Source organism: Trichoderma asperellum, chromosome 2 (assembly GCF_020647865.1).
Source record: "Trichoderma asperellum chromosome 2, complete sequence".
Taxonomy (NCBI): Eukaryota; Fungi; Ascomycota; class Sordariomycetes; order Hypocreales; family Hypocreaceae; genus Trichoderma; species Trichoderma asperellum.
The window spans coordinates 4,633,652-4,658,118 of NC_089416.1; the positions used below are offsets into that span (position 1 = coordinate 4,633,652).

Consider the following 24,467-nt stretch of genomic DNA (forward strand, 5'->3'; position numbering starts at 1 on the left):
GATAAGCTCTCGAAAAAAAATATCCCATCTGCGCAATTGGCTAGCAGCGGCATGTAAATGCAAGTTTCCTTGGTACGAGCAGAAGCCGGCATTGGAGGTTGAGAGACGGCAGCCATGGTCAAATCATACCTGTGAGTCGATTTTATTGACATGTGCGCGCCTAGATACACGTGTTTTGACCATTGAATAGCAAATACGAGTACGCCAAATCTTTTGGCACCATCCTCTCCGGCTCATCGAATCTCATCTGGACATCCAAAGATCGAACGGGGACTGGCGCAGGCCAAGCCATTACAGCCGCGAACGAGGAGGTTTTATGCTGGGATATCAAGAAGGGCGAGTTAATCAGCCGATGGAGGGATGAAAGGTGCTCTTATTCCGCCACTGCCATCGCGCAGAGCGGCGTGGATAAGGACATGTTTGCCGTGGGATACGAAGATGGAAGCATTCGTATCTGGGACAGCAAAATCGCCACTGTTATAGTCAATTTTAATGGTCATAAATCGGCAATCACACATCTTGCCTTTGACAAATCCGGAGTGCGACTTGCAAGCGGTTCGAAGGACACCGACATCATTGTTTGGGATCTCGTTGCAGAAGTCGGCCTGTACAAGCTTCGAGGACACAAGGATCAGATCACAGGAATCAATTTTTTGGAGCCCGAGGCCAAGTTGCAAGATGAAGACGGAAACCAAGCCATGGTGCTCAACGACGAAGAGTTGTCAGATGGGTTCCTTTTGTCTACCGGAAAGGACTCCCTCTTGAAGCTCTGGGATTTGTCTTCGAAGCACTGCATAGAGACGCACATTTCACAGACAAACGGCGAGTGCTGGGCACTCGGTGTCTCCCCAGACTTGAGCGGCTGCATAACTGCAGGCAACGACGGAGAGCTGAAGGTGTGGTCCCTGGATGCGGATGGATTGAGCTCCTCTGCTCAACGAGTAGAAGTTGTCTCCTCTGCACAATTTTTGCAAGACCGAGGAACCCTTTTTCGACAAAACAAGGATCGAGCGACTGAGGTTATTTTCCATCCTCAAAAAGACTATTTTGCTGTCCACGGCTCTGACAAGAGTGTCGATGTATGGCGCATCAGATCAGAATCTGAAGTTCGAAAAGGCCTGGCCCGAAAGAGACGGCGAAGACGTGAGAAGCAGAAGGATGCCAAGCCTCAGGATGAAGAAATGGAAAATGGAGACGATACACTGGACGATGTATCAAAAGCCGATATCAGCGATGTCTTCGTCCAATATGTTATTCTGAGAACTGGTGGCAAAGTCCGTTCGATTGATTGGGCTCTGCCTGCTGGGCAAAAGCAAATCTATCTGGTAGTTGGAACTACTAACAACCAGCTGGAGTATTACAGTGTAAATCCTAAGGAGAAGAGCGATAAGAAGCAAAAGGACGACATCCCAGATTACACCAAGGCGTTTTCAGTCGAGATCCCGGGGCACAGAGCTGACATCCGTGCTCTGTCACTGAGCTCAGACGACAAGATGTTGGCATCAGCATCCAATGGCTTGCTAAAGGTTTGGAATATCAAGACTCAGACCTGCATCCGAACATTCGACTGTGGGTATGCGCTCTGCTGTGCCTTCCTTCCTGGAGACAAGGTCATCGTTGTGGGAACAAAAAATGGCGAACTGCAATTATTCGACGTTGCGTCTGCATCACTCCTGGACAGCGTCGAGGCACATGAGGGAGCTATCTGGGCGTTGCAAGTCCACCCTGATGGACGGTCTGTTGTTTCCGGAAGTGCTGATAAAAGCGCCAAATTCTGGGACTTCAAGATTGTCCAGGAGCAGGTTTTAGGAACGAGAAGGACAACACCCAAGCTTAAGCTCGTCCAGTCCAGAACGCTTAAAGTCTCCGATGACATTCTCAGTCTTCGATTTTCACCTGATTCCAAGTTGTTGGCGGTATCACTTCTGGATAGCACAGTGAAAGTGTTCTTCGTCGACTCTCTCAAATTATACCTCAACCTTTACGGACACAAGTTACCTGTGCTAAGTATGGATATTTCCTATGATAGCAAGCTTATTGTCACAAGTTCGGCGGATAAGAACATTAGAATATGGGGTCTCGACTTTGGTGACTGCCACAAGGCTTTGTTTGGCCACCAGGACAGTATTCTGCAGGTAGCATTTGTCCCTCACAACTCTGACGGCAACGGACATCACTTCTTCAGCAGCGGCAAAGACCGAACAATTCGATACTGGGATGGAGACAAATTCGAACAGATTCAGAGACTAGATGGTCACCACGGCGAGGTGTGGTCAATAGCCATGAGCCATAGTGGGAATTTCCTTGTTACTGCTAGTCATGACAAGAGTATTCGCGTATGGGATGAGACTGACGAGCAAATTTTCCTTGAGGAAGAACGAGAAAAGGAAATGGAAGAGCTGTACGAGAGCACTTTGACGGCCTCTTTGGAGAAAGACCAAGAGGGAGGCGACGAAAACGGCGAAATTGCCGCCGCAGGAAAGCAGACCACAGAGACATTGATGGCTGGTGAGAGGATAGCTGAAGCTTTGGAGATGGGTATGGCCGATTTGAACTTGTTGAAGGAGTACGAAGAGGCCAAGCTCACGAATCCTCACGCTATGCCTCCTCAGAGGAACCCCGTTTTCATTGCTCTCGGAAACATTACCGCAGAGGCCCACGTCATGTCTGTCCTTCAGCGTATCAAGGCTTCTGCTCTGCACGATGCTCTTCTGGTACTTCCATTTGCCTCTGTCCCCATCCTTTTCACATTCATCAACATTTTCGCCATGCGGTCGATGAACATTCCCCTCACATGCCGAATTCTGTTCTTCATGTTGAAGACGCACCACAAGCAGATTGTTGCCAGCCGCACGATGAAGGTTATGATGGATAGCATCCGGGCCAACTTGCGAGCCACGCTAAAGAAGCAGAAGGACGAGATGGGAGTAAATATCGCCGCATTGAAGGTGGTGGGCATGCAGATCCGGGATAAGAGCGTCAAGGAGTATGTGGATGAGACTTGGGAGGAAGAGAGCCGGGAGAAGAGTGCCAAGAAGCGAGCCTTTGTACATGTCGCATAAGAGGAAGCGAGATCTGGCCTTTAAAGAGAGAGTAGTAGTTTTTGCATATATAGATTCACCGCGAAACTTGGGCTATGTTGCGGGGATACGAGGAGTCATTTTTCTTGGTTCAAATATTGATACAATAACAAGTTATTAATCTACGCCCCTCGTTCCAGATAATTGTGACGAATTAGTAGACGCATTGAAATTTTCGCTTTTTGGAGCAGAGACTTGAATGTTTCCAGGATTTCATGTTCAAGTTGCCAAGTGCTCTTACTTACCTGGTAGCGGAATTTGATGAGATGAGCAACAAGACTAAGAACGAAGAAATACTATTCCTTTTCGGTGTTTAAAGCAAGTGTCTTAAGCTAATCATTATTATTATTTATACCTTCTGGCCCCAAATTTGATACACACGACTCTCTGTCTACTCTGTATTCGAGTCTCTCACTAATGCTGCCTTGAAATCTAGTATCACGTGACCATGCCAAAAACGCCGCCTTCACTAGAACTTGCTGTGTGGGACTTCTCACAATGAGCTGTGACGCTTTCACTCAGATAACGCCTTCGAAGATAAAACGGCAGCCCGAAATTCAGAATCCAAAAAGCGAAAGATAAGAGGATTCTCGTCTCCATTGCCATTGTTTGAGACGACACTGCTCATCTCTCAAACAACTTGCCGTCTATTCGAAACTCTTCAAAAAATATTGCCCCGCTACCCAATCCCAGCTTGAGGACAGCTGATTATCTACCGCCATAATGCTTTTCTTTAGGTGAGCCTCTTGGAGCCGGATCCGGAGATCTGCCCCTGCTGCATGCCACGGGAATCATTACTCGAGGTCAATTACTGCCATATGGAGACAAACACTAATCTTGCTGGGGGAGGACAATAGCTTCTTCAAGACACTTATCGACCATGAGGTCACCGTGGAGCTCAAAAATGATATCCAGCTCAAGGGGATTCTGAAGAGCGTGGACCAGTACCTGAACATCAAGCTGGATGACATTCAAGTTGTAGAGGAGCTAAAATACCCTCACCTGGTATGGGAGTCCTGTTGCTCCCTCTTTATCCGCTGAAAATGCATGGCTAATCCCATTGTTTCCATATAGAGCTCTGTAAAGAACGTTTTCATTCGTGGATCTGTCGTTCGATATGTCCACCTGCCAGCGGCATCAGTCGATACCCAGCTGCTAGAGGATGCCACACGGAGAGGCAAGTATCTTGAAAAAAGCAGAGTTGATTTATCTAGAAGAGGGCTAACCACGTCCGCAGAAGCTGCTGCTCAGCAAGCCAAGGCAAAATAATAGATCTTGGTATAGGCGCGTATTTACCAGCTAAGCAAGAGATGGTTGGCGTTTGCATACGATAAATCATGTATTCTGGATCGGAGCATCGGAGAATGGTAATATTTACACACTTTATGGTGCAGGATCGCCGGGCTTGTTGCAAGTATAAAGCAGTCATTTGGCGTTCCTCATGACATGGGCATGGGCATGGGCCATCAGAATTTCTCCTGGCATCATTTTTGGACGTTTTAATAAAAATTTTATGATATCCAAGTCTCTAGGCTACCACCAGGCCCCGCCTCCCTCGCCAGCTTTTCCTTCCCAGAGCTGAGGGTTACTTTTCTGTTCATCATCTTCCCCCTCTACTAATGGTCTCACCAGCCCTCCTTTCCTCCTCTCTGCCATCCACCTATCTATCCAACCTTTCATTCTTTTTCTTGATTGATCGCTGCCTACATTGACAGTAGGAATTACTTTATCAATTCGCAGACTCATAACGAACATGGCTAGCTCACGAAAACTGCTGTGTTCAGAGTACGGAACACCAAAACACAAGGCTTCCTTCGTGCTACCTCTCTGAGCCACAAGATCCTTTGCCCCGAACCTTGTCCTCCAACCTTTACCGTGGAGAAGCTGTTGGCTAGATATGCTGCTTGGCGGAGTATTGGCTCCAATAACCTTGCCATTGCCTGGCCGAAAATTCCAGCCGCTTGGTCGAAAACCAATAATGCGACTGAAATGTGGCCTATAACTATCTAGATATTCCTGCAAAGTTTCTGCGCGGATCTCCATGAGCATTTGCATGTGGACTTGGGCTTCGATGGGATCAGAAGTCAGCAGCGCAGTTAGTTCTGGGTCATCGAGCTGCTTGCATATCTTTATCTTCGCCGCCGATGCAAAGATTTTGGAGCCAAGAGCTTTTGCTATAGCCACACAAATCCTCTCCTTTCCAATAGAGTAAGTACCGCATATTACTAGAAGACGCTGCTGTCGCTTGGATTTCGACTTTGACTGCGCACCATCGTCCAATGGCTTATCACTTTGGAAGTACTTGCTCACGGTGCCCGTTCCAGCGGATTTTTCTGACCTTTGCCAAACGTCGTCGGCACAATTTGGGTCAGGAGACATTGACGCGCAGAGGTCAGCACACGCTTGAATGACATCGCCTTGGGGAGGGAAAGAGTATCGTGGATTTAGGTATGTCGTATCAAGATAGCAAATGTCAATTCGCTGTTGCCTTGCTTTGCCCGATATTGAATCTATCACATCGGGCTTGAGTAGCGGATGCCGAACATGTTCGGGACAGGCCCGGAAATCACCACAGTGTAATATCCGCTTTGTTCGTTTGTTTGGTCCATTTCCAAACGATTTTTGGAAGAGAAATAATGAGCTCCCAGGACAGTGATTGGCAGGCATCATGGTAACCGTTGCACCTTCAGTTCCAGGAATATCATAAGATTTCTCAAATTCTAGCTCAACGACCCACTTGGCAGCAGTCCGGAGCTGTTGCTTGACCAAGCTCCCGGTGACCTTACTGCAGTAGATTGGACCGTGTCGCCAATTTGCTGTTAGGCCGACGTAGTGGTCACTGTGGAAGTGACTCAAGAAGTAGGCCTGGCATCCTTCAACAGCGCCGTAACGGAATGCATCGACACAAATTGCGAATCCAGGCATGATTTTGTAAAAGGGACAAGTCCGTTCGTATGCCGGCCGACCTCGAGACGCGGTCTCTGCGGCTGCCGCTGTAGCCCAGGCCGAATCTTCCGCATTGCCAGACATTAATTTAGAAAAGGCGCTCTTTGGCTTGTTCTCTGTATTCATCTCAAGAGGGTTCGCCTGACCCGGTCTGGGGACGGCAGCTCGAGCAAAGCGTTTGCCAAGCTCCACAGCCTCTACTTCAGGGATTTCGTTTGTTACGGTATTATCCTTCGTAGGCAGCGGAATAGGATTGCCATCGAGACATGAGTTGACATGCCGAGAAGCTTCGTCCGCAGATATGCCGAGTAAGCTGCCAGAACAGATTGGACAATTTTCTACCAAGGAATGATTATCCAAAAGATCATCCAAATCGTCACCAGGGATTCCGGCCTCTTCGGCTTCAAGGCGAGCTTGCTCCCGCATGAATCGCATCTCCCGCATCTCTTCACCTTCAAACTCGTCTAAGTCGAAATCGTCCATGTCAGCGAAATCCCCCAGTTGGTCAAATTGGGCATCAGCCGAGGTTTCTTGCTCCAGCGGCGGCGGTTCATACTTGTCATTGCTGTCTTCGGTCTGCGTAGTGTCACGAAGTGATTCTGGCTGGGCAGAGGGGGGTAACGGTGCGGCGTCTTTTGAGTGGTGGGATGGTACTTCTGGAGCGATGCTGTTGCTGTTGTTGTTATTGTTGTCGTTGGCATCTTCATCTTCGCTGTCAGAGTCTATGACGAACGGGGTCTTAATCCGAGGTCTAGGCTTCTTGGACTCGTTTCCATTTTCAGGCTTTATAGGTGACATCGTGTTATTGATGGTGGATGGTTTGTCTAATGTATCTGCCGTTTCCTTCTTTGTTGCTGATTCGATGGAAGCATTTTCGCTAATCCTCCTCTTTTTACTTGGAGCTTCAACTTCGTTGTATCGGGTTTCATCGTCACGTCCATATAGATCCTCCTTCTCAGCTGATTCCGCAGGTACCGCACCAACGAATAGTGAATCTTCAGGCTTTGCAGTTTTCTGGAAGAAGTTAAGGATACTGGTGTTTGGCTTCGCGGCAGGCTTCTTAGCGAAGCCAGAGCTTGCCGTTGATTTTCTCGGCGTATGAGACCGGTTAATTTTTGTAGAAGCGACCATAATGGCTGATACTGCGTCAAGGCTGAAGCACCATACTTTTCTGAACGTGCCGTCATACAAGGCGGGACACGTACATTCACGATTCGCGTTGGAGGGCTTGAATGACTTCGCGTGGTCACGTGCATACTAATTACTGTGGCGGGGTGTTGATCTACACACCTACACGCTCTATTAGTACTTGGCCGGGGCAGATGTCAAAGAGCTTGATACAGGAAATAGTTGGCTCATGAAAGTAGTAATTTGAAACTCAGTTTGATCAATGCATTCAGGAGAGGTTATGCATTCATTGTACTCCCAATGCAGTTCATCGTCAGCTTAATGGTGGGTACATGGCTGGCATGAGCGTATAGCACTCAATCACCTACATCACTCTCTACCGGCTGAAAATAGGCCCCGGTGTAAAAGATGTCCCGCCGCTGGAAATGCATAGTAGATATCCCGAATGTCTAGACACTGACGTTGATTAGTCAATTCTACGCAACTCTATTAATGCCGTGCTGTCCCAGAGTCCCATTCATAATTCGCCGTGATACGCCCCGTGATTCCATGTTTCAGCTGGTAGCGCCCGCCCAGGCCTCACACCTGGTTTGTTCCAGAGCAGGGAAATTAATTGCGCTGCCGTCTTTCTACAAGCACATATCACTGCGCCTCGCTACTCAACTTGACAACGGCGCCAGCGAATCGTTCTGCTGTTTTTGTCGGCATTGTTTGTGAAGCCATTCATTACAATCGACTCTTTATTGCCCAAGACATCTCATTGTCTTGTATCCATCATGTCTTGTGAGCTGCCCAAGCCAAGGTAGATCCAGCTCATAGGGCTAGTTGTGACTGACACATTTCACAGCGTGGCTCAATACCACCGCGACATTACAAAATGTAACAACTCTGCCTCCAGAGGTTTCACCTGCCAGAGCCCTGGAAATCATACAGAATCACAAAATTCACATGCAATGCGACCCTCACATGGTCAAGTTCGAGTCCATCCCTCAGCCATCAAAGGTTGTGACTCCCGCTGTTCCAACGGACCGAGGAATTGTCGCTGTAGCGGAGCCTGCGTATTACTCGGTGACAGACAAGGTGCACACGCTGCCTGCGGGCCTTTGGGATTCCAATGTTGAGAGTATAAATGAATTTGTGACCCTGGAAAAGGGTGTTTTTGTGAGGCTCTACAGCCCACTCAACGTGGTGATGGAGACGGTCTGGACTGTGAAAGAAAACGGTAATGGCGGGGTAGATCTGATCGAGGACGTGCTGATAAAAGCGTCCCGACTGCTGGTTGGCACGATAAAGAATATGTGCAATACTAACTGGAGAACCTTTCATGGCAAGATAGTGGATATGATGAAGGAGACGGCGTCATAATCCGGGGATAGACAAGGGGGTATATCACTTAGAAGAATAGATATTTGGCATCGACTGAGAGTAGCGGTAGAACTAGGTGATATGACTGTCTTTTCCCGCTTACTTACTTGGAGATGGATATACGTGGCAGTGAAGGCCATGATGCTGATAGTCGAGGCCATTCTTTGGACATTGTTTTTTCCCTTCTTTTCTTTTGTTTCAACCCCTTATAAGCTGGCCGTGTGGCATCTTCTCTCCCTCACTCTTCATTACGCACCTACTAACCTAACCACCAATTCAGCCACCCGAAGCCAGCCACCTGAAGCAAACACGGAGAGAGCGCCATCCGTGCTAAAACTGCTAAAATCGGTAGTCGCGTTCCGCCATGCGAAATGAATGGCTGTGGTTGCCCGCGGCTAAACCCCGCGTAAGAACTGCGCCTCACACCCGCTCCCTTGGGCTTATCGGGCATCTCTCGAGACTTGGACTTGTTTGCATCTCATCTCACTCGTGACGCCCCGGTCATCTTCATCTGCGGCATCTTCATCTGCGGCTGGGGGATCCGAACAAGGATGGCTGCAGCGCGCGCGGAATATCCCCTCGACGAGTGAGCACCGCGTGTGTCTGGACCTTTAGTGCGAGAGCCGTCCGTGCCCAGCCTCAAAAATACATACATGCCAAATCTTGCTCTTCCTGGAGATCGACATCCTCATCCAAGGCCCAAGTGGGCCTCGCCTGCAACATGTCCCTTCAAGTAAGATGGCCTGACGTGTCAGGCACCAAGCAGAAGGCTCTTGAAGATGCAAAGAAGATGCAAAATGCCGTCGTCGAGACCTGCAGTAAGGCCGGCAAGGAAGCCCCGCAGTATGAGCTTCAAGAGCTCGTGGGCAAGGGCAGTTTTGGACGGGTGTACAAGGCGACGGCCATCAAGACCGGCCAGCTGGTCGCCGTCAAGATCATAGACATTGAGGAGAGCGACACTGTAAATCCCAAGCTGGCCGACACCTACGCCGACCTGCTCAAGGAGATCAATGCCCTGCAATTGCTGAGCGACAGCGGGGCCAAGAATATCAACCATGTCATCGAGGCGTTGCCCGTCGGACAGTCCATGTGGATGGTCACAGAGTACTGCGCAGGTGGCAGCGTTGCGACTCTGATGAGGCCGACAGCTCCCGGCGGGCTGTTGGAAAAATGGATTATTCCTATTGTGCGCGAGGTTGCCGAGGCTATTCACTGGGTTCACGGCCAAGGCATCATCCATCGCGATCTCAAGTGTGCCAATGTTCTTATTACGGAGACGGGCGATGTTCAGCTGTGTGATTTTGGAGTTGCTGGCGTTATTGAAACAAAGTTCGACAAACGGTCGACATTTATTGGGACTCCGCATTGGATGGCGCCCGAGTTGTTTGATAAAGAGGCGTCTTACGGGACCGAGGTCGATATATGGGCGTTTGGCGCCATGGTATATGAAATTGCATCTGGCTTACCGCCCAACGTCACTGCCGGGATTGACTTTTCGAGGTTGGGCTCGCATCTAAAGCATCATACGCCTCGGCTAGAGGGCGACCAGTACTCGGCTGGATTGAGAGATTTGGTGGCCTACTGCCTTCAACACGACGTCGCAAAACGACCAACGATTGAGCAGGTGCAGCTCCATAGATATATCCGTAACACGGAAGAATCGCATCCAACGTCCTCTCTTGTCCATCTTGTCCGGGCCTTCAAACTTTGGGAAGCACAAGGAGGAGACCGCAGGTCGCTCTTCTCCGCTGGTGGTGCCCAAGGTCTGGCTGATCTCTCGGCTGCAGTCTCTAATGATGAGTGGAACTTCAGCACAACTGCAGCATTTGACCAGCACGTCTTGGACCAAGGAGATGCCCAGGACGTTTATGACGTGTACGGATCAAAGGTGGATTTCAGCCCTGAGGGGTATGATGAGACGTCGCGTCCGCAGAAACCCAAGTCACGGAGAAGGCCACCGCCACATCTTCCGTCGGTCAAAGCGCCCCTAGAAAAGATTTTTGATCCCAATACTATATCAACGTATGAAGAAAATTCCAGAGCATACTATAGTCAGCCATTTCAGGCTCCTATATCGGATCTCCCCCTCCGGGATGAGAGCTCGCAGCCTTCTGACGTACGAGAGTCATTGATTGATCTGGATGTATCGCTGCACGGCGGAGAGCTCTCGCAGTATGTCGACATGGACACCATCAAGCCTAGCGATTCGCAAGCATCATTTGACTATGACTTTGATGATATCAGCTTCTCTAGGGCGCCGATGAGCGACCCAATTGACCTCAAAAATAATAGGCGCACTCAGGATTGGAAATTCCCTTCAATGGCTCCTCCCGCAACAGTAAATCCGGAGGAATTCAAATTTCCGCTGCTCAGTAACACTCTCCCCCCACCTGATGATGGCCGGCCCTCACTTCTTCATCACACTACCGAACCGTATCAACATTCTTCTACTTTCAGTGAACTTGCACCAACCCCTTCAGTTGACCATCGTGCTTCAGTTGGGAGCTTGATAGATCTCGACATGAGCTTCGCCGATTCATCAACAGACTTAACCCGCCCCTCAACGTCCTATTCGGATGTCGGTTCCATCAGCGGTTCGGAGATTGGTGGTACAAATCCTTTTGAGTTGGAGAAACACGCCTCGCTCTACGTGATGAATGCTACAAATCGCGAGCCCTCTATTTATATTTCAGATGACTCTGAATATTCACACGTGCTCGCGAGCATCCCAGATCTCTCTCTGGATGAAGGATCAAAACACGACGAATCCCATATCAGCAAAGAGAGCAATGTGTCAGCATTCAGTGACAGCCGGCCATATTCTCTGAGCGACTTCGCTGATATGGATCCCGAACTGCCTCCAGAGCCAACTCCTGCTCCAAGCACACCGCAATATCCACCATCTTTGCGAGACTACTCTCCGCGCAGTCGATCTCCGCATAGCCAATCTCCTCCTGTACAGCGTCCCCGACCACCCCTGCGAAACCTCGATTCGTCTCTTCCCCCTCTTCCAGTAACCCCTTCGTCAAAAGTCATGCTTGGCCAAGCTTCGCCCGAGGAAATACGGAAAGAGTTACGTCGTATGGCTATGAGTCTTGGAGATCATTTGACTTACGTCAACTCGTACATTTCTACCCTACCGGTTCGAAGAAAGAGCATACACTATTCGCTAGATCCAGAGGGTGGTGCGATTTGAGACTTACAGTGTTTGGGAGTTGGAAATAGCGCTGATGCGATGCGATCAATCAATTTCTCCGAAAGAAGAAAGAGGAAAAGGTAACAGAAGGTAGTTATATGCTAGAGATATGATTTATCTACTCTTTTTTGAAAGAGATGTATATTAAACAGTACTTATTCGCTTTGCTACAAATGGATGAGTTTGAAGATATCGGAATAGATGTTCCATACTATAATTGCAACGAATATTGTTTTTTTCCAAATATATGGATTGGTGTAATTTGTTAATATATTATAATCATTACCTACTCTCATCGCATATTTGCGCCTCTTCATCAGAAACCAATCATATTGCCCAGTAATAGGGCCTGGTATTTCTCAATTGCCTCTCCGAGCTTAATGAGAACACCTGCTGACAGCATCTTGACCTCATTCTCCTCTCCGCCATCCTCGCCTCTTATCCTGTTAAACACAGCCGAAGCCCATTCTCGCGTCTCCACGACTTCTCGTCCCTGTGTTTCGCATAGCCTGCGCATATCGCCGTCGTTGACCTCCAGCAGCGATGCCATGGCTACGAGCCAGCCCTTCAAAGCGCCCATGTCATCTTGTGTATGGGTCCTCACGGCCAGGAGTAGATTCCACAGTTCGGACGTAAGCTGGGGGAGCGAGAGCGTTGAGGGGCCTGCCGCGTGTATTATTATACCTAACGTTTGGAGATAGAGTGCCAATAGGGCGGGATTTAGAATGAGGGGCTTGGAGGATCGAAGGGCCACCTGGAAGTGGGCAGTAAGAGGGTAGAAGAAGGAGTCGGCAATGAGTGCGGCAGTGGTGTTGGGGATTGAGCGAACTCGGGGCTTTGCCTTTGTTTTGGATTTGTAACGAGCTGTGAATGTTTGGAGTTTGAGGATATCTGGGCCGGTCGTTGCGTCGGCTGCCTTGGCGGCCAGTGGCTCCAAGAAGGAGGATGTGAGGGATTGCGTTATTGTATCTAGCGCTGTGGAAGGCAGCGCCTTTAGCTGGGATGGAGAATTGGCCTCGCTTCGTTTGGTTGAGTCTATGTATAGCTGTTCAATCTTCTCTGGTAGTCTCCTTGATGGGAAAGATGCACTAGACTGATATTCAGAAGTCTCAAATCCAGCGAGCTCTCTAGCTGACAGTCCGATGGCAACAAGCACTTGCGTTCGCTGGGACAAAGAGTAATCGCCTTCGAAGAAGGTCCGTGAGAACCAGGGGGCCATGGATTTTGGTTGAGCAACGATCAAGGCCATCATGCCCTGCAGTTTTAGATCATTGAATTCTTCAATATCGAATTTATCTTGGAGTCCGACGAATAAACCGGCGAGCTCATCTGCATGTGAGCTCACTTCCGTACCAAAATTCGCCTTTCTTCGAATTAAGAGAGGTGCACCCTGTAGAGCTAATTTCTGTTTATCGTATGACTCCGTGTCGCGAAGATATAAGATTAGATCGCGGATGTATACTGGAGCCTTTGGTTTGTTGCGTTGAACCAATGTGGCGTCGTCATCAGAATCTTCTGGATCAGAAGCTTTGGCATATGGAACAAGGTCTTCTTCACTATCGTCTGAAGAACCGATCTCTTCTATTATAGCTATGGGCTTAATAGTTGAAATACTGGGTTCGGACTTCGGCTTCGGTTTGATCTTGGGCTTTTGGGTTCGTTTTTGAGGTGGTCGATTCTCTTTCCGTACTGATAGTCCTGTAGCTTCTGTCTTGAGGATAGGCTCGATAGAACCGACCTCGTCGAAAACACTGGTAAGAGATTTTAACCATTTAGCCTCTTCGGTCTCTGTTTCGTCCATGTGGAAATCCAGCTTTTGTGTTTTATCGTCCATGAGAGTTGAGAGGGATTCTCCAACAACTAAGCCCAGAAAACGGGCTCTGGCTTGAGTTGAAGCTATCCGATTGGAGATCGCGGACAGGTATGAACCTGACCTTACAATAATTCTTAGTTTGATAGGAGATAGTCTGGAGATATATCCGGCACTGAGGAGCAACACTTCCGTATGAACTAAGAAGAGGTTAGCATGTTTCTGTAATCTTGGCTATTTGGAGTATTCATACCATTTTGTTGTAGTATGGCTGCGTGCTTGATATATAGCTGATCTCCAAACTGAGATAAGCTCTTTTCGAATACGGTTGTAATGCCGTCTTTATTTTGAGCCAAGAGTGCGAGAACAGCTCTCCTGATACCTACAGAATCACCCAGACCAGCGCCAGAAGATGAAGTGCACCAAGCAACGAGATGATTGTAAAGAGTCTCATTGCCCTTAATGAGTGTGCTGATGATGCCAGCAGCGGCAGAGATGATTGCTTTTGAAGACGGTTCGTCTAAGTCTAACCCATTGAGGTGCTGAGCAAGGTATTGTAGCAGTGTGTTGATAGATTTTTTGGCGCTATGGGGTTGGGAGAGGCAAACTTTGGCAAAGTTTTCTGGATCACTCCCTTTTTTAAGAAGGAGACCATCAATAACCGTCTTCACAAGAGTTTCTATGACAAGTAAGCAAGACGTAATGAGGTCGGCAGCCATGAAACATACCCGAATAGCCCAATGACATGCCTCGCTGGAAGAGGTCTGAACAGAAATGCAAGTCGCTTTCGCTTTTTGTGTGTTGAGCCCAGGCTATCAAATTATATGCTACCCATTGCGAAAATTTGGTTCCATCCGTTATCCATGTTGCGCTGGTGCGAATGTTTTCTGATCCAGTAATCTCAATCGCTTCAGCAGCTGTAGATATTATACGGCCACTTGTAAGCAAAGACAGGAGCGCCTGAGATTGCACTTTCTTCGAATTTCCGGAACTCGATCCTCCCGCTGAAGCTTCCCACAAAGTCCGGATAGCACCATTACCGTCCAAAGCTGATGCTAGCAAATCGAGAAATATTGTGATATGAAGCACTAGATCTGGCCGCTTAGATTCTTTGCTCGCTGATTTGTGCTCCTGAATGAGAGCTCTGAGGTGAGTAAGAACCGCGTTCAGTCCGGCAACACTTTGTAAGCATCTAATAAATAGCTGTGCGTCGTTATGAGAGCCCTCGGTGCCATCGTTATCCCCGCCTTCTTTTAATAACGTCCAGTAATTCGAAGCAATCTCAGTCACCAGCACGTGAATTATCGCCGCGCTTTTGGGGCCAGGCACGTGGACATGGAAACCGCCTGGCTGCTTCTCATCTTGAGTTAGGTATTTCAGAGCCTGAATAAGCGAATCGTAGTCCGGCTGGTTTCGAAGAAGCTCCAACGCCTCGTCAGGCGAGTCCACTTGCGAAGTCGGTAATTCTTCGACCACTTTCTTAGTCGAGCCACCCTCAGACAGCAGCGGTTTGGCGTCCTCCCGGGGCTTGAGGTAAGTGGTGCTGACTGGAGTCAGTAGCTCACCCGTGGCTGGTGCCGTCCTCTTGGTCGCTACCCTGCCCCCGTGAAAATATCGCAAACCGCCCTTCATGGCGACATCTGTAGAGCACGCAGATCCAGAGTACTGGTAAAAAGAAAATGTTGCGACCTCAAATGCAGGATAGGCAGAAAGACGCTGGCCGCTTAGAAAGACCCAGAGCTATGGCATGGTGGGAGCCTAAGAACCCCACCTTCACCTGACCTCACCGAGCCTCACCGAGTCGCAGCCAAGGCAGCTCCTCCCGCCGTGCCCAACAGCTACAGCTAGCTTGCCGTCATCCTGCACTCAGGCTTCTTCTTCCAAACCGCACGCCCGCTCCTTGTTGCCCGCCGTCTTTGCTTGCTCTCTAATCCCGCGTCCATCGCCATTTGCTTCAGCATGAGTGTCGAAACCCAGAGGGCGGCGCACCTTGTCGCTGACAGCGAGACGATGCGATGGTCAGTGCCCGAGACCCGGTGATGCGCCATGCGCCCAGCTGACAGGCACATGCAGGAAGTATCTCGACCAGATCAGACGCAACCCGGGCCCCTTGACGGATCCGATGGCGGTGGAAGAGGAGTTTCTGGCCCAGTTTGAGAAGTTCAAGATCTTGTATGTAGCTCAAAAGACGAAGCAGAGTGGAAGCAGACGTTTGGCTGACCTGACATAGGGTGATGTTTGTCCTACCTCGTGCGGATATTCCTTACCTCAGACTGACGGCAGCTACAGTGGTGCAGGTGGTCTGGGATGCGAGATTTTGAAGAATCTGGCCATGTCCAAGTTCAAGGATATCCATGTAATCGATATGGGTGAGGCGAATTGCTGCACGCGTCGTAACCGTCACTCGAGCTAACGTGGATTACGGCGGGCAAGACACCATCGACATCTCTAATTTGAACCGACAATTCCTCTTTCGAAAGTCAGACGTGGGCAAGTTCAAGGCGGAGGTAGCAGCGAGATTCGTCGAGCAAAGAGTAAAGGGCGTTAAAATCACCGCTCACAATAACCGCATTCAGGACTTTGACGACGAGTTTTACAAGCAGTTTCAGCTCGTCATCTGCGGCCTGGACAGCATCGAAGCTCGGCGGTGGATCAATGCTATGCTAGTCTCCATCGCTGAGGAGGCAGAGGATCCCGATGGAATCAAACCGTTGATCGACGGCGGCACTGAGGGCTTCAAGGGACAGGCGCGAGTTATCCTCCCCTCAATTACTTCGTGTATAGAGTGTCAGCTCGATATGCACGCTCCCAGAGCTGCTGTCCCTCTTTGCACTATTGCCTCTATTCCGAGACAGCCGGAGCATTGCGTCGAATGGGCCCATGTCATTGCCTGGGAAGAGGAGAAACCCTTTCCTAAGCTCGACAAGGACGACCCCGAGCACGTCACATGGATCTATCAGAAGGCCCTGAAGCGCGCAGAGGAGTTCAATATCCCAGGAATCACATACTCGCTTACTCAGGGAACGATCAAGAACATTATTCCTGCCATTGCTTCAACAAACGCCATCATTGCCGCTGCCTGTTGCAATGAGGCATTCAAGATTGCTACCAACTCGGCGCCATGCCTGGGTTTCGAGAACAACTACATGATGTATTCTGGCAACGACAGCATATATACCTACACGTTCAAGCATGAGAAAAAGGAAGACTGTCCAGTCTGCGGCCGAGAGGCTCGACCCTTGGAAGCTGATCCCAACATGACCCTCCAAGATTTATTGGATTCTCTGGCCCTTCGTCCCGAAGCTCAGCTGAAGAAACCATCCATACGTGCAGAGGGGAAGACTCTGTACATGCAAGTGCCGCAAAGCTTGGAGGAACAGACCAGACCGAATCTGAGCAAGTCTCTCAAGGACCTTGGGCTCGAGAATGGACAGGAAGTTGTGGTTACGGATCCTGCATTCCCTCTTGAATTCAACTTTTATTTCAGGTTCAAGGCGGCGGAGAGCTCTTAAGAACTTCATATCAAGATTTTTCTTTTTTTTTTTTTTCTTTTCTTTTTTTTTTTTCTCACTCAGTATTCTCTGACACATGAGGTGTTTTATTTACGGATTGGGGGGTTTTCTCTTGGGCATTTTCCTGGCGTTGGAGACATGACGGGCCATATCATTGCATCTTTGTACATGGGCGCAAAATCGAAACAAGACAAGACAAAGCAAATAGCAAATAGCAAATAAACAAATGGATCCTAAATCTTTTATTCTTTTCCCTTTTTTACTTCTTTATTTGCTCATGAGAGACAACACGCAAAAATATTATAAAAAAGCATGTGTCAAAACATATGTAGAATGCAGCTAATTACCATGCCCCCGATTTATATACAAAACGCCTTCAACCAAAATAAGACCAATCACTGAACCATGTTAATCACCTGCTGCTCCAACTTTTTGCACTTTAGCTTCAAATGCTTCACCGACTCGAGGAACAGCTCATCGCTATCCCACTGGCCCGTGCTCTCAATCGAAAAGATGAAGTGGTCTCTCCTCCGGCCGAGCTTGACCTTGCCCTCAAACTCGGCATGTCGCAGCGCCTCTCTGCTGACGGTGTCCTTCATCGAATCCTTGACCACGGCCTTGAGCTCGCCCAGGTGGCCCTCGTAGCCGCTGCCGGGCTTGCTGACGTCTTCCCTCGTGACCGTCTCGAGGCCGATGACGCCCTCGGGGAAGCACTTTTGGAATTTCTTGGCGTCGGCGCCGAGGATGGGGCGGGTGATGTGGATGAGCGGCAGGAGGCGGTAGGAGGCGGTGGCAACGGGCGAGAACTTGGAGTGGTCTGCGCCGATGCCCTTGTGCATGTGCATGGCCAGGTTGATGGTCTGCTTCGGCCGCAGCTTGGCGATGAGGATGTCTGGGTTCACCGGCCGGATGGCGTTCTCGCCGTCAAAGTGCTCGGCCTGCCTGCCCGTCGGCACGAAGACAATGTCCCTTGCGTAGACGTGCGCGTGGTTGTACGCCTTTAGCGGGTCGTTCTCGGTCGGCGCGGCGTCCGGGTTGACGGTGCATGTGATGTTGAGCTCCAGGCGCACCGTGTTCCAGTCGAAGCTGTTTGCGTACGGGTCCTCGCCGGCCTCGGGCTTCTTGTACCATTTGAGGAAGTTGTGGATGCCTTCGCGGCCGCCGTTGAAGGGGATGAGGCCCAGGCGGTGGGCGAGCACCTCGTCCTGGATGACCGAGGTGTTGTTCTCTATGAAGACGTCTTCGATGGCCAGGGTTGGGATCTCGGCGATGAGGATGCGCCGGAAGGCGTTTGCGAGAGAGGCGTCGATGCCGATGAGGGAGAAGGAGGCGTCGTTGGCCTCGTTTCGGTGGAACTGGATGGAGAAGGCGGATTGGAACTGCTCAATGGAGAAGGCGTGGTCTTCGCCCGGGAAGTGACCGGGGAAGTCTGTGGAAGAGACATTGGTGACTGTCTCTTTGTTGATGCCAACCGTCTAGACAAGGAAAAAAAGATTTCGTTCCATCAGCAACCCATCCATGAAGTAAAGCTAGCTGATTGTCATTGGACCAAAAAAAAAAAAAAAAACTTACATTTCGGCGTAGATGCTCCTCCGCACTGGGAGCAGCATGTCGTGAAGGCGCCATTTTCTGTCAGTCGGGCAATGGGGAGTTTGGAATCGCAAGAGGTGCTTGTTCCGCTGCTGCTGAGTGATCCAGGGAAATTTTTTGGATGCGATAACGAATTGGTGATAGATAGCAGAGAGCGAGCCCCGCCAAGGTGAGCCAAGGTGAATGAAGGAGCACCTGCCACTAAACCCTTTTTGCACTGGTGCGTTTTCATTACATCATCTTCGCAACGACTGAAGAGCTACAAGCAACTTGACTATGTTGTTGCTCTTGAGAATGGCATCAATCAAGAACACAAATCTCATGATGCCGCTGTTGTCTCTAATTCCGTCTATTTTGGCATAGACATAAAGCTACATATACTGCACCGAGGAAATTATATCATCAAGTTGTTGCAGCACTATAGAGCCTGATATACACTTAGTGAGATGGCAATCATGTTTATATGTGTAAAATTCATAACCCATAATACATTACTTTAGCTATACCAAAGTCAAGCTTCCATGTCGTGCTATTTAACCTGATAAACCGTTTGAATTAACCTAAATATCCACACTCCATATCAAGCGTCACTACTACATTGGTAGTGTGGCCATTTGCTCCAATTCCCTTTTTTTTCTTAATTTTTTTTCTACCTTTCTCTTTTCACTCAATATCTTCCATATTCCATACACTGACGCCTTTCTTCTGTACGCTTTCTTTCAATCTGGAGAGCACTGCTTGCCGCTTGGCTCTCTTGTCCATAAGATCTCCCTTTTCTTCCCTACTGAAACCGCTGACCTTCTTTCGTGGTGTATGCATCGAACTGGACACAGACATGACACTCCCGGATAGGCTTCCAGACAGGCTCTGGCGGAAATTGCGAGATGGGGTCGCGTCTGGAGCGAGCAAGATGCTTCTCCTTGCCTGCGACGTTCGGAAAGGAGATCCATCCCTACTAGGAGAGTCCAGTCGCATCCGTCGCAGCTGTGTTTCCAAAACATCGACATCTCCACTACGCTTCTCTACCATGCTCGTCATCTTGGTGATCGTCTTCATCACGGCTTCCACAGTGGGGACGTTTGTAGACCCCCTGCCGGAGGCGCTTGAGAGGGATGCCATGCGAGCCTTGAGAAGAGTCAATGCCTCCTCTGCTTCAGCGAGAAGTTTTGAAAAATTCGTGTACTCCCGCCTCAGTTCATTCTGCTGTGCTTGCTGCTCTGCACTAAGAGGAAGTGACCGCGCAGCGTCAGCCTGGTTTGGATCCACTCTCGCCATGATAATCCTCTTCAGATCCTCCTGCTTGGCTCGGAGCCGGTGCATATCCCTGGCTAGGTCTTGGCAGGCCTCGAGTTTGTCGCTCAGGTCCTGTACCCGACCATCGTCCAGGTCGCCAAAAAGCTCAATATCGAGAATCTCCCCAAGGTCACCAATTTCACATAGAACCCAATCATCGGGGTCTTCGAGATCGTCTGGGGTTCTTCCGTCTGGAATGCGGTTATCGGTATGGCCCTTTGTAAAGGCTCTTACAGACCGAGCATTGAGCCCAAGGGTATCAATCATTGAGTTAATATCTCGGTAAACAGCTTCGACCTGCGCAGGAATGCTTTCCTGGGCTGGTGGCGCAACATTTGAATGAGCGATAAATTCATCCAGGACCAATTTGCCTTCAATTTCAGACGCGAGGAGTCTTTGCACACTTTCATCCTCTTCGTCAATCAATACCCGACCCTCTTCGGCCTGTTGTCGCTCTCGTAACTTTCTTGACTGCGTTATGAATGCATCTTCAGCAGCAGCCTTATCTTTGCCTGCAGTAGTTGATGCAACGAGTTGTGATCGCTTAGGTCCCAGAGCCTGGGAAGCCACACTCGGTGCACTGGCAGATCTATTCGCATCCGACAAAAGGGCACGGTTCCCCACTCCGCCTCGCAAGGGGCTTGGTACCCGAGGGCTTGGGGTGCTTGGTTGGGGAATCGCGGATGCGCTCTGGCTGAGCTCCCCAAAAAGTGGTCGTGGTCGTTGCTGTTCCGGAGTGTGCGTAGGGCTGAGGTCTTCAGCTACATCAATTCCACTACCCTCAGATGCATTGTCATCTAATTCGCTCTCTTCTTCCTCTTCTTCTTCCCCTTCTTCCTCTTCTTCCTCCTCCTCCTCCTCCTCCTCCTCTCTCTCCTCATCTTCCTCTTCCTCTTCCTCTTCCTCATCTTCAGACTCTGGAATAGGGGCTCCGCTTAATTGGCTCTTGGATGAAGCTGTAGGGAGCGCGAAGCTCGACGGTGACGCCGAAGCTGCTGCTTTGGAGAAAATGCTTGCCTTAGTTGGGTCAGGAGGCAGAGGAGCGTCTTCGATTACTGTTGGTTTCTCCTCCGAAGGCTTGGGGATACCAGTCAAGAAAGGATTGGGTTTCGTTGTCGTAGTCTTTGATGTGGTAGTGGCGAATGGGTTGACCGTAGCTGCAGCAGTTTTATCTGAAGAGAAGAGGGTGCTCTGCTTAGAGGTTGTGCCGCTTCCAAAAAGGCTAGAAGCGGTAGATGTGGTGGATGAGTCTGAAGAATCACCGATTAGATAAGATGATTTGCTTGTTGTATCTGGAGGAAGAGGTGTCTCGAATATGTCCCCACCTTTGCTTGCAGGAGCCTCAGCAGGCTTTGAATTACTTCCAAAAGACGCAGACCCAAATGTTCCAGAATTAGCAGGTTTACTTGACTCAGTCTTAGTTCCAAATAAGCCACCACTTGCTGGTTTGGGTGTGGTGCCTCCTGATCCAAATAATCCAGTTCCTGTAGTTTGTGGAGCATCCGTTTTGGCACCAAAAAGTCCAGATGTAGCGTCAAGTTTGCTTGGTTGGCCGAAAACTGAAGCAGTGCCAGTGGTTGAGGATGGGGCACCGAATCTCGCCGGTGCGGGTGTTGCTGATGGGGTTGTAGATCCAGCTTTCGGAGACTCTTCGGAAGGTTCGCCAGTATCCATATCTTCATCAGGGACCTTGCTTTCGGCATCGTTGAGAGCTGATCCAAAAGCCGATCCAAACATTGACGATCCAGAGGGTGCAGGTGCTTTGTTATTATCTTCTTGAACGGATGGATCAGGCTTGAATGAGCTTTCTAGTTTGAATGGAGTGGACCCAAAAACACTACCGGCTGGCTTGTCTGGAGTGGAACCAAACGCACTTCCTGAAGCCTTTGATGAGAAGGCAGTGTCTGCTGAACCAGATCCGAATGCACCTCCAGTTCCAAATGCGCTTCCAGTTCCAGCCAGCTTACCACCGCTGCCAAAGACACTAGACCCGGTATTGTTAGTATTGCTACCAGCAAGAGAAGCAAATCCCCCTTGAGAGGCAAACCCGGCGAACCCTCCAGAAGAAGCGGGCGCAGAGGTTTGAGCAGTGCTTGCAGCGGTGCCTCCAAATGGGCTTTGAGAGGCTTTATTCGCAAAGCTAGCAAAGCCCGATTGTCCAAAGGCTGGAGTGGAAGCTGCTCCTGCTCCTGCTCCTGCTCCCATACTGGCGCCAGCAGAGGCCCAAGGACTAGCTCGCATACCTAGCTGGGACGATTGACCAAAGGCGCTTGGCTTTCCAAATGCGGCAGCTGGTGCCGCCGAGCCAAAGGTACTTGATCCAAAAGCTCCTCCACCACTTGGTGTAGCAGCAGCGGCTGCGCCCCCTGATCCCCATGGAGAAGCTTTCTGGCCTAGCTGTGCCGAAGATCCAAAAGCAGGAGCAGCTGAAGTAGGCGCGGAAAAGGGTGAAGGTGATGAGCTAGCAAAGGGCGAGGCTGAAGCTGCGGCTGGTGCTGGTGCTGACATTGGTACCGCATCACCTTGAACTGCTGTCAACCCCGGATAGGCAGTGCCTTTCTTAATAGAGTCAGTATAAATGACCCACCAGGAGCAGAGTACACCTTCGTGAGTCAGAACCCAGAATCCTGGTAAAGGCGTAGGCGATTCTTCAAGCTCTTCATCCGACGGAATAGGCTTATAGACTTTGTCCTTGCTAGATAGATCCAGGGCAATTCCGATGGTGGTCGAATCATCCATGGTTTCAGTCATTGGAAGGGTGGGTCGCTTAGAGTCATCGAGTAGTTCGGTAGTTGTAAAAACGCCTGTGATGGAGTCGGCAGGCTTATCGCTTGCAAGAGCGCTTTTGGATCGGGTCAACAGACCGATATCAGCTGTTGCCGTAGATGAAACAATAAGGAGATCCTGAAGATCGGGAGGGAAGTCCCTCAGTCTCAGTATGGTATGGTGGGGTATCTTTTCAGATCCAAATGGGTCAACAGGATCCGAAAGTTTTTGGTAGGTGAAGGTTGAGGGCAGTTGGCGTGTAATGATGTGATAAACCGAAGAAGGAGGGGAGTCGCTAGTTGTATGAATGGCAAGGAAGAGGTTATTCTCAAGCCATGTGAGTGATGATACTATTCAGTTGTTAGCATGAACAGGTACTTCTTTTCGTTTCTTCTTGAACTAATGATTTTACCGTGACAGTCGCCCAAGTTGGGAGGCTTAGGGATATCGGCTTTGCCTTCTCCCTCAGGAGTCATTTGGTGAATAGTTCCATCAGCCAATCCGGCACAAAGCTGTTTGCCTTTTGAGCTCCAGGAAATACAGCTAACTTGGCTCTTCAGCGCGTTGCTGATTTTCCGCTCCTGGAGATTTGCAATATGGAGATTGCCGCCATTGGTGACAATAGCACAGAGCTCTGGGGCCATGGGATTTGGCACCAGTGACCTCAACGCTTCCCCATTCGTAGATAGCTCAAACGCAGAATTGGAGGATCCCTGGAGAAGGCTCTGCACTTCGTACACGGCAAGGCCGCCGCCGGATTCCGCTGATAGCACCAGGTAATTCTCGTCGGCGGTGAACACTAGCTGCGATACCCGCATAGACATGGGGATCTTGAGCTGAGGCTCGAAGCTTCGAATATCCGAATCCCCATTTTTGGGTCCCTCGAAGGCTTTTCGAATCGACTCAGTTGTGGCGATGATGACTTGGTCAGGGCCGGCGGCAGCAACCAGGCCTCTCTTTGAGGCAACGCTCAGGAGCGAGGACGTAGGAGTAGGAAGCGACTCCCAGGGAGAAGTAAGGCGAACTTTGGCATCGCCAGCAATGGCCAGGAAGCCAAGGGCCTATACGTAAAAAGGTTTGCATGTCAATGGTCTGATCATCACTTTTGGTTGCCCATTCAACAGAAAGACAACAATAAAAAAAAAATTGTTGCAACGAATCAAACAGCCAAGCAAGAAAAATATTGCTACTCACCTCGGTTTGAATAGTATCCAGGTCTGGGCCTGCATTGGCATTTCCCGCGCCCCCATTCATGGTGTTGTTCGAGGCGTTGAACCCAAAAGCCATTGTCGTCGCCTCAGAAGAGCTCCGAATCTCGTTTGCAATCCGACTCGTAGATGGACATGGGTCTGCGGCGCCGCGCTGAAAAGTCCCGTCGTCGCTGGAGCTCCCGCCGGCAGAAGCTGCGCCTGGTTCCGGTGCCCAATTCGGAGGCAGAGACCGCGAGAAGGGCGAGGGCGCGGCAAAGAATCGGTGAGGCGAGAAGACGCGTCGGTTGCTCTGCTGCAGCGGACTGTGCAAGAGTAGCGATTGGAGGTGCAACGGGAACTGCGCCGTCGGCACCATTCTCGCGACCCTTGCATGCGAAATCCAACTTTTTGGGAGCTCTCTGGGTGGAATCACGTGGGTTCACAGAGCTTGAGCCAATGGCGCGTGCAGTTGCGCTCCATCTTCTCACAGGCGAGGCTGCTGGCCAATCAGAAACGCTGTCAGCTGTACCAGGGGGGGCCTTTTATAGAGGGGAACAGCAGCACTACAGGCGGGAGCTTGTACCTTGTGCG

The 24,467-nt window shown here is 49.9% G+C and overlaps 10 protein-coding genes across 11 annotated transcripts; 6 read left to right on the forward strand and 4 right to left on the reverse strand.

The window, feature by feature from the left end:
• Positions 1-65: 65 nt before the first annotated feature.
• TrAFT101_003828 (uncharacterized protein) lies at positions 66-3,191 on the forward strand. The gene is made up of 2 exons (XM_024901663.2): positions 66-131; positions 191-3,191. Exons 1-2 carry the CDS (start codon positions 115-117, stop codon positions 3,060-3,062), a joined length of 2,889 nt encoding a protein of 962 aa, XP_024766406.2. The 5' UTR covers positions 66-114; the 3' UTR covers positions 3,063-3,191.
• A 407-nt stretch (positions 3,192-3,598) lies between these two features.
• Positions 3,599-4,603, forward strand: LSM2 (U6 snRNA-associated Sm-like protein LSm2). The gene is made up of 4 exons (XM_024901662.2): positions 3,599-3,817; positions 3,938-4,085; positions 4,155-4,257; positions 4,318-4,603. Exons 1-4 carry the CDS (start codon positions 3,804-3,806, stop codon positions 4,347-4,349), a joined length of 297 nt encoding a protein of 98 aa, XP_024766405.1. The 5' UTR covers positions 3,599-3,803; the 3' UTR covers positions 4,350-4,603.
• TrAFT101_003830 (uncharacterized protein) lies at positions 4,519-7,192 on the reverse strand. Of its 2 annotated transcripts, XM_066127005.1 has the most exons (2): positions 6,583-7,192; positions 4,519-6,490 (listed from the first exon to the last, which is right to left on the reverse strand). In XM_066127005.1, the coding sequence occupies exons 1-2, from the start codon at positions 6,731-6,733 to the stop codon at positions 4,614-4,616; spliced, it is 2,028 nt and encodes a 675-aa protein (XP_065983113.1). In that variant the 5' UTR covers positions 6,734-7,192; the 3' UTR covers positions 4,519-4,613. The 2 variants fall into 2 exon arrangements, with proteins under 2 accessions (XP_065983113.1, XP_065983112.1); XM_066127004.1 differs by having other exon boundaries at positions 4,519-7,192.
• Positions 7,193-7,617: 425 nt separating this feature from the next.
• On the forward strand, positions 7,618-8,643 carry TrAFT101_003831 (uncharacterized protein). Its single transcript, XM_024904833.2, has 2 exons — positions 7,618-7,937; positions 8,002-8,643. Exons 1-2 carry the CDS (start codon positions 7,931-7,933, stop codon positions 8,517-8,519), a joined length of 525 nt encoding a protein of 174 aa, XP_024766403.1. The 5' UTR covers positions 7,618-7,930; the 3' UTR covers positions 8,520-8,643.
• A 369-nt stretch (positions 8,644-9,012) lies between these two features.
• On the forward strand, positions 9,013-11,969 carry TrAFT101_003832 (uncharacterized protein). Its single transcript, XM_024903154.2, has one exon. The coding sequence runs from the start codon at positions 9,241-9,243 to the stop codon at positions 11,713-11,715; it is 2,475 nt and encodes an 824-aa protein (XP_024766402.1). The 5' UTR covers positions 9,013-9,240; the 3' UTR covers positions 11,716-11,969.
• Positions 11,874-15,248, reverse strand: TrAFT101_003833 (uncharacterized protein). Its single transcript, XM_024909280.2, has 3 exons — positions 14,254-15,248; positions 13,779-14,204; positions 11,874-13,725 (listed from the first exon to the last, which is right to left on the reverse strand). The coding sequence occupies exons 1-3, from the start codon at positions 15,155-15,157 to the stop codon at positions 12,032-12,034; spliced, it is 3,024 nt and encodes a 1,007-aa protein (XP_024766401.1). The 5' UTR covers positions 15,158-15,248; the 3' UTR covers positions 11,874-12,031.
• Positions 15,249-15,484: 236 nt separating this feature from the next.
• TrAFT101_003834 (uncharacterized protein) lies at positions 15,485-15,846 on the forward strand (the record flags this gene model as incomplete). Its single annotated transcript, XM_066127006.1, has 3 exons — positions 15,485-15,543; positions 15,599-15,697; positions 15,756-15,846. 3 exons carry the CDS (start codon positions 15,485-15,487, stop codon positions 15,844-15,846), a joined length of 249 nt encoding a protein of 82 aa, XP_065983114.1.
• An 11-nt stretch (positions 15,847-15,857) lies between these two features.
• On the forward strand, positions 15,858-17,037 carry TrAFT101_003835 (uncharacterized protein; the record flags this gene model as incomplete). Its single annotated transcript, XM_066127007.1, has 2 exons — positions 15,858-15,894; positions 15,959-17,037. 2 exons carry the CDS (start codon positions 15,858-15,860, stop codon positions 17,035-17,037), a joined length of 1,116 nt encoding a protein of 371 aa, XP_065983115.1.
• A 212-nt stretch (positions 17,038-17,249) lies between these two features.
• On the reverse strand, positions 17,250-18,739 carry TrAFT101_003836 (uncharacterized protein). The gene is made up of 2 exons (XM_024909278.2): positions 18,610-18,739; positions 17,250-18,512 (listed from the first exon to the last, which is right to left on the reverse strand). The coding sequence occupies exons 1-2, from the start codon at positions 18,661-18,663 to the stop codon at positions 17,433-17,435; spliced, it is 1,134 nt and encodes a 377-aa protein (XP_024766399.1). The 5' UTR covers positions 18,664-18,739; the 3' UTR covers positions 17,250-17,432.
• A 336-nt stretch (positions 18,740-19,075) lies between these two features.
• Positions 19,076-24,252, reverse strand: TrAFT101_003837 (uncharacterized protein; the record flags this gene model as incomplete). Its single annotated transcript, XM_066127008.1, has 4 exons — positions 19,076-21,170; positions 21,246-23,036; positions 23,099-23,747; positions 23,881-24,252. 4 exons carry the CDS (start codon positions 24,250-24,252, stop codon positions 19,291-19,293), a joined length of 4,692 nt encoding a protein of 1,563 aa, XP_065983116.1. The 3' UTR covers positions 19,076-19,290.
• Between the last annotated feature and the right edge of the window lie 215 nt (positions 24,253-24,467).

Coding starts and splice junctions, on each gene's coding strand:
- LSM2 (XM_024901662.2), top strand. Junction 4,086..4,154: donor AGCTAAAATACCCTCACCTG/GTATGGGAGTCC, acceptor GTTTCCATATAG/AGCTCTGTAAAGAACGTTTT. Junction 4,258..4,317: donor AGAGGATGCCACACGGAGAG/GCAAGTATCTTG, acceptor CCACGTCCGCAG/AAGCTGCTGCTCAGCAAGCC.
- TrAFT101_003830 (XM_066127004.1), bottom strand. CDS start 7,157: ATGGTCGCTTCTACAAAAATTAACCGGTCTCATACGCCGAGAAAATCA.
- TrAFT101_003832 (XM_024903154.2), top strand. CDS start 9,241: ATGTCCCTTCAAGTAAGATGGCCTGACGTGTCAGGCACCAAGCAGAAG.
- TrAFT101_003833 (XM_024909280.2), bottom strand. CDS start 15,157: ATGAAGGGCGGTTTGCGATATTTTCACGGGGGCAGGGTAGCGACCAAG. Junction 14,205..14,253: donor CATGTCATTGGGCTATTCGG/GTATGTTTCATG, acceptor TACTTGTCATAG/AAACTCTTGTGAAGACGGTT. Junction 13,726..13,778: donor AGCCATACTACAACAAAATG/GTATGAATACTC, acceptor ACCTCTTCTTAG/TTCATACGGAAGTGTTGCTC.
- TrAFT101_003836 (XM_024909278.2), bottom strand. CDS start 18,663: ATGGCGCCTTCACGACATGCTGCTCCCAGTGCGGAGGAGCATCTACGC. Junction 18,513..18,609: donor AGGAGCATCTACGCCGAAAT/GTAAGTTTTTTT, acceptor TTCCTTGTCTAG/ACGGTTGGCATCAACAAAGA.